General features: G+C 35.2%; 1 protein-coding gene across 1 annotated transcript; it reads right to left on the reverse strand.

Annotated features, from left to right (window-relative positions):
- Positions 1-2442: 2442 nt before the first annotated feature.
- LOC116134031 (bet1-like SNARE 1-1) lies at positions 2443-5831 on the reverse strand. The gene is made up of 6 exons (XM_031419677.1): positions 5520-5831; positions 4051-4207; positions 3615-3671; positions 3466-3525; positions 3034-3119; positions 2443-2792 (listed from the first exon to the last, which is right to left on the reverse strand). Exons 1-6 carry the CDS (start codon positions 5531-5533, stop codon positions 2774-2776), a joined length of 393 nt encoding a protein of 130 aa, XP_031275537.1. The 5' UTR covers positions 5534-5831; the 3' UTR covers positions 2443-2773.
- Between the last annotated feature and the right edge of the window lie 1783 nt (positions 5832-7614).

The raw sequence follows: 7614 nt of genomic DNA on the forward strand, positions 1-7614 counted from the left end.
AGTAATCACGATTCTGCAGTCGGACGGTGTGGTACAATTCCTAACTTGCTTCCCATTGGTTGTTTGCACAGGAGATATCCTTAAATTACGTAAAGCTTGGACAGATGGATAATTTCTAGCCACTTATAAGCCAGGCTTTTACCTGCCACACTAACGACAATCTTACTCTGGACAGCATAAAGCATTTATGAACTCTGATTAGCCTGTGCTTGTGTGCGCCTACATCAGCCTGATTCTTTAGGCATAATAGAAGTTATTTGCGGCTATCCTTGCAGGACTCAATTTTTTATGTTGAATTGGGTGGCTATGAGTGACACATAACGGATTATCTGAATTGCAGATATCTCCTGTGTAAACTACTGACATAATTTCTCACTTCCAAACAAATTCTTAAACCCAGTTGTATGGTTCATTGATTAGAATCCACAGTTCATCAACAGACTTCCAAAAAGTTTTATCGTAAAGTTTTTTTATTGAATTTTCTGTGTGATTAGCCATTGAGTTGATGAATTGTCATGGGTTGGTTAAGATCCTTCTGCTTCAGGTTGGCTTCAAATCTTGTGAAATTACCAGGTCATCTTTTGACTAACTGCCGGCCCTCCTTAGGATTTGTTATTTTGATGCTTTAAACAAGTAAATCCTCAACAATTAATTAATTAATTAATTCAGGAGTCATGAGTGGAAATGATGTAATTAAGGGTTAGAGGTTAATTAATGTATATAAGCAAACCTTAAAGATAGAAAACTATGATTGCCAGCTTGAAAACATTACTGTATTCATTTTGTGAGGACCAGAAAAGAATCGATGTGGGATTAAAGTAAACCTTAAACTTAAAGATAGAAATCTATGATTGCCAGTTTGAAAACATTATTGTATTCATTTTGTGAGGACCGGGAAAGAATGGATATGGGATTAAGTAAACTCGACATGGTCACCAGCTCAGGTAACAGAATAGCTGAGGTTAGGTTACAGATACAGCATGCAGGTCACTTGTTTGATCATCACATATTATGTTCCCCGCCCTTCTCTTTTAGGTATGTCAACAAGAGTATTACAATTCACTTGTACACCAATCTTCGCATTTCAAATCTTTTTGTAATCCTGATTTGTAAATTGTTTCAGCATCTTATGTTACGATTCTATACAAAAAATTATACAAGTCTAGAAAGACTAGTATTACGTTACCAAATATTTACTTAAAATTTGAGAATTTTAGACAACATTATTGAATAAATTCTATTGATCTTTATATTGAATATTGTTTTAAAACCCAACCCGGCCTCGTCGGTTGGACCGGTTCGATTGGGATTCGGCCGATGAGCCGGGCCGAGAGAGCCTAAAAACCAAGGGGGCTATTTCACCCAGATTCACCTGGGGTTGGACTGGGGGTACTATAGCAACTCGTCGGTTCAATCAGTTTTTGGAAAAAAATGGTTGAATCAAAATGCAAACAAAGGGCAACTTTCGGTCGACATTCAAAAGGCAAACATGAATCGGGGTTAAGGGGTTTTGAAAGGTGGATCACCGTGAGTCGGGAGATGGTGTTTGATCAAGTTTTAGTCGTCGGAATTTGACCAAGAAACGGCGAAATCCTAGCTTTTGATTGCCTGCAATTGGTGGGTGGAATGGCTTGGAAACTTTGGGGGTTTTGTAGGGGAGTAGCTAGTGAGTCTAAGGGTGGTACGGGTTGGAGTTGTCGTCGCTCAAAATGGCCGGAATCCGACAAAGGACAGTCAATCGACACGATTTCCATGGCCGACGATCGGTGAGTAATGAGAGGGAATAAAGGGTACGGTTTTGAAAAGAAGAGGGTGGGGGTTCCAATGGTGGTGGCATGTTTGATTTTGGTTGAGAAAACAACCAAAAAAGGGGGAAAGAAGGCCAACGTCAGCACGTGTTAATGTGTGTCGGAAACAGTCACCAACTCACCATGCTAACTTTCACAGATACAAAAATTTTGAATTTCTTTTTATGTGACACGTCACTGGTTTGACCCAACGATTAAACTTGTCAACCGGGGCTTCTTTGTCGAGTTTGACCTTGGGTTGGTTTTTAAAACATTGATATGGAGATAATTGTTCAATTGTGTATCGTATGTTTAAGATACCTTATTATTGTTTGAAAAGACCTATTTTTGACTTTGAAAGAGCTAACCCTTGTTCTTGTACTTTAACAATATTGATGAACTTTGACAATTTGCATTATGCCTCAACCATAAATAAACTGTCGTTAGGGCAAACTTTTGGTGGGAAGATGTTGTTCGGCCTATCCACTAAATGAAACTGCCAATACTGCTGTTCCAGGTTGTGAAAGTGACATGAAATCTACTTTCATATCTTGTTCTCCTTTAGTAGTAGAAAATCCGAGACACCATATCCAGTATTTTTGTCAAAGGATAATGAAGAGGTGTCCCTAGTTTGGCACAACCAACCCTGGTACCGAAAAGGAAAGGCAACTTTTTCAGATTCCAGGCAAAAAAAAAATAAAAGACTATCATCTATCTCTCATCTATAACTGTACAAGTACTGACAACAACAAATTGTCGGCAAACAGGACATGACATAAATGGTCAACATGTTCTGAATATTCTTGCCGTCCAACCATTCTTTGTAAGCTGAGGGAAAATCTCTATGGCGCCATGAGTGGATTTACACCACATTCTCATTAAAAGAAAAAAGGTCTAGGACACATCCAAATCACATGATTGCACTCGGTGGAACTTCCCATCACCTAACGTCAGATTTCAGCAACCAAGCTTTTTATATTTCTGCTTCAACCATGCATGAGAACCCTGAAAAGAAAAGAGCTAATCAGCGTCAAATCAACAGACTACACATAACAAGAACATATCTCATTCCTATAGATCAGTTAAGACATTCAAAAAATTCTTACCCTAATGAATTTTCAGAAGGTATTAATCCGTTTTAGAGAACTAACCATATCAAATTAGATATATACAGTGAGCGCAAGGAAATGTTCAATAGTCAAACACAAATTCAATGAAAGTAACTACCCATGACTGGATCACTTGCCTAATGAGATAGTATATAACTAAGAAGGCAACAACAAAAGATGCCACAAGTGTACATATTCTCCGGTTGGATTTCTTCTCAAACACCTACATAACAACAACAAATTATAATCAGCCACTTTCCAAACAAGTACAATAATAAAACAGATACAAACATCTATTAAGAAGAATTGGGATACTTCAACTTTAATTTGTGACACCAAATCATAGTCATCTATCCATTGCAGTCCCATGGTTTAAAAGTTAATGAATAAGAGATTTGGTATAAAGAATAACTACCTTCACTCTTCTCTTAAAAACTGTTGAATTACAATAGAAATTTTCATAAACTTGATGTCAACATTTTAAGTTAATTGCTTATACGAAAATAGTCTCACCCTATGAAGAACAGCAAAGCATATTAAAAATAGTAGAGTAGATTTAATTCCAATACCATCTTAAACCGATCCATGGTTCCTGACATTATACCCCTCGATGCATCCATGCTGTTGCCCTGAATTTTCAATACGGTCCACTCAAAACAAAGCAAAACAGTTTTCACCATAGAAATTGATGTTTGAATCTGAATTAGCTGTACAATACCATTTGGTCAAGCAAACGATTATGACTCTCCACCTCCTCATGTACATCACCTGTTAACTGAAAATGAGAAAAAAACACATTAAGAAACTTAGTATAAGAAAATTTATCTTTAAGCCATAAGACTATGTTTTCCCTTCATTGTTCTCTCTTTTGGCTTTCCCAATAGGAGCATGCACATTTTTCATGAATCAAATGTTCCAACAAATCACCAATTTAATTCCTGCAGTGCAAGTACTTCCTATATCATTCATGGGAAAGTGTGCACAAATATACATAGGCTGTAGACAACTTTCAACTTTCAAGGAGTTGATTCTGTAAGATACAATTACTGAACAACTTCAGTGCCTGTGGAAACTGTTTAGATAGACATTTCATGAGACAAGTTCGTGTATATAATTGAATATGAAAGAAAATGATCTTATTGATTCAAACTTACTCTCTTCAGAAAAACAACTCTTTCTTTCAAACTGTCAAGTGCTTTGTCGTTGTCATGCTCATTAACTTCATGGGAGTATGAGGAGGAGGCCTTAAGGCCACCTTCCTCAAGGCCATCATAGTCATCAAAGAGAGATGCTCTGCAAGCACGGTGTTCTCTGCATAAAAGTGGTCATGATACAATTTCAATATCTACATAAAAAACATCATGCATATAATGAAAATTATCCAAAGATCACAGAGATTTAAGCAATTTTTTGCAGAATGAAAAGAAAAAAATTGAGCAAGAAAATCTTCTTATGAGCCTAATACCCATCTCAACCCCAGCCCACCCTGAACAACTTGTTCTAATGTCGTTCAAGACAGCATCTAAAGATTAAACCAAACCTCTTTTGAGCACTAAATAATGTAAAAATCTTTTGCATACAAATATATTATCAGAAACAGCAGTTATCATATCCATTTGAAAATGAAAGAAAACAAGTAATAAAGGAGACTATTGTCAGCTTCATTTATATACAAAGGAAAGTCTGCAGTAAGGACTAGATATCAAGGGTGAAAACAGCCACACATTCATGGATATTCTTAACTTTTTATGTGGAAGAAATATGAGGAAACAAAATTCTCAAAGATAGATCAGTGCTGCATCAATAATCAAGGAAAATTTTCAAGTTTTGGCAATTTTTGAAATTTAAAGTACTTCAACAAGTGTGACACGGAAGGGCCATAGGCTAGTAAAATGAAGATCAGAAAATTAAAGACTTGCTCTTCAGTGTGGCTTTATGAGGGACAAGTATAAACACTGTGAAGGACTTCTTTTGTAAAGAAAACTAAACAAGAACATACACTTAATATTAAGGCAGTTCACTATTATTTTAACTTTAAATTTTATTTATTCCCATTTATTTATTTATTTACTTTGGGTCTTAAAAATGTGTAATGTCAGTTCCGTTTCCAATTTTTTAGGACACAAAACGGAAAACCAGAGAATGTATAACTAAAAAATTGAAAATTCAGAAATGAAAGGATATCTGTAGAGGCGTATTCTAACATAACAAGTCAAAAGTGAAGATATGGATAGATTTTTTAACCTATTAATCTCAATACTTCGACTATGCATCGCCGGTTCAAGCATCACGGAAATTAACATCATCATATTATGAATAAAAAATTTAGGTATTCATAAAATTGTAAAGAGATTTACGATTAATCATTAAATGCAATGTATTAAACTAGCACAACTAAACATGACTTCTGAATTGTTAATCTATTGTTTTTAGAGCTCAAAAACCCTAGAAACCAATCAAACGTATCTTCGTAACGAATAAAACAGATATAAATGTAAATATGAACCAATCGAGATAGAAAATATAAAAAATAGATTTAACAAAATGAATAATCAAGTGAATTGATTCTATAGAATAGAACTGAAATGAAAAACAGATGTATGGAGAGTCACTGTTAACGAACCTTCTATAACTCATGATTTGTTATCAGCAGAGCTTCAGCTTCTCTGCTTCTGTGATTCCGCGACTTGTTACAAAATGTAATAGATTGGTCAACAACAAATTTCAAATAAGGTCCGTTTGGATGCCGAGAAAATGCAAGAAATAGGAAGGCAAATGTAAATTGTACTATTGAAATATTTGAATTTCACATGTTTGTTTGGCGGAAAAAGAGATCACAAGCAGTTCTCACAGAATAAAATAGGGAGCCGAGACTGAGATTTGATTCGGAGTTAAGTCATGGAGTCGGTGCCTAGCAGTTAGCACTCAGGTTTAAATTGTTGCTTAACGGCCAGGAGATCGACTAGAGTGAAGAAAACGTCGGTGGCCCATATGGCCCAAACTTTTTAGCCCATTATTACACAAGTTTTGTGGTGTACCTCAATCTTTTCTATGTACAGCAACTGTAGAGAAGGTTGAGACTTGAGTATGTTTAAGGGGGATAATTAGAAAGCAATTGGAATGTATTTAGTTGCAGGATCCTGAAGTTGGTTTTTTTAACCCCACCAGGCACTTATGACTCCAATGTTAAGTTTGGATTAATTTTGTATACCCTTGTATCATTGTTTAATTGAAGCATATTTAATTTTTCTGGAAACATAAAAAATCACTCAGTTGATGTATACTGAATGATAGGTAAATTCCTGGAAGTATTGTTCGTTTTAAGCCTTGAGACCTACACAGTTTTGTTCTGAAAAAGTGTCTTTGGGTGATGAAGGTGTCCTTGTGCTATACAAATGACCAAAACTCTCGTCTCCTAATCAAGGTTTTTTAAAAGTTTGGGTGTGCTTTAAATTAAACGTTCACACAGGATATATGAAATTGATTCAAGAAAGTTTAGATGGAAAAATTAAATATAAATCATTATTGATAGTGGATTAATGTAAAGTGTTTTTGTGTCTACTTTATAGTATATAGTACAATAGATTAATAGTTGTACAAAAGTGAAAGCACTTTTTTAAAAGGATAGTATTTGGTCAAAATTTAGTAGTTGTATATGCGATAGAATGGCAATAAGGCTTTAGAAACATGTGGTTGATGAATGAGGAAAGTAGTGAGAGAAGGACGAATAATAATTAGTACACCGTATACGTTCACTCAATACCCTCTTCTACCACCTGTCAGAGTGTTGAATGCCACGTGATACGCACCTGCTTCTCTTGCTGTTTCCTTCATTTTTAGTCTTCCAAGGAGCTATTTCACATCAACCTTCACCATCACCTAGTCCCACTGCCATCAATTATATTTCAATTTTTTCTGTACAAACATAATTACGCATCTCAAACCATTATCTTCCTGCAATTCTTAGTGAACTCCATTGCATATTTTAGTGTATTTCACTTCATATCATCAACCTATTTCATCTGCTAAACCAAGAGAAAAGGACTTTTCATTGCATATCAATTGAAATATAGATGGTTAATGTTTAAACTTGGGCACTTACTGGGTTGATTTCCATTAGGTAGTGAGCAATTAGTTTTCAGCTTCTCTCCTCTCCCTTATACCCTCGTTCCTGTCCATGGGAATTTTTCTATATTAATGGTTAGATTTGAGTTTTGAAGAATGCTATGTATCTTTAAATCTCAGTTTTGCATCTCCAATAAAGTTACATGAATTATGTGATTCGTAAAGTCTATTGTTTTATACTTATAGTTCTCCAAAGATGTATTTGCCTCCAACAATACACACTTAAACATGAGCCAAAACAATAAAAAGAAGGTTTGGAAAAAGAAACCATACAAATACAAACATCAGTTCTAATGTTCGATCATGAAATCCCAAACAATATGTGCCAGTGCCTGTAAAAAATGGCATAGGTACACAGATGTCAGGACTTCTGAATTTTTCTGGGGCTCACTAACAGCTGTATACAGAAATGAAAAGCTCATGTAAGGGTCAAAAAAGAGTGCATGTGATTCTAAAGTTCTGAATGATGAAGACTTAAATTTCATCTACATGATTAAGATATTGTTGTCACTACTTTATTCACACCTCGAGACACAAACCAAATTGCAATAATTTTTGTAACCTTCAAGAATCAGACTAATTTACTACATTCA

The sequence above is a fragment of the Pistacia vera genome, unplaced genomic scaffold (genome assembly GCF_008641045.1).
Source record: "Pistacia vera cultivar Batoury unplaced genomic scaffold, PisVer_v2 Contig108, whole genome shotgun sequence".
Lineage (NCBI taxonomy): Eukaryota > Viridiplantae > Streptophyta > Magnoliopsida > Sapindales > Anacardiaceae > Pistacia > Pistacia vera.

Coding starts and splice junctions, on each gene's coding strand:
- LOC116134031 (XM_031419677.1), bottom strand. Junction 3,672..4,050: donor GAGTTGTTTTTCTGAAGAGA/GTAAGTTTGAAT, acceptor TCTCATTTTCAG/TTAACAGGTGATGTACATGA. Junction 3,526..3,614: donor ATCGTTTGCTTGACCAAATG/GTATTGTACAGC, acceptor TTGAAAATTCAG/GGCAACAGCATGGATGCATC.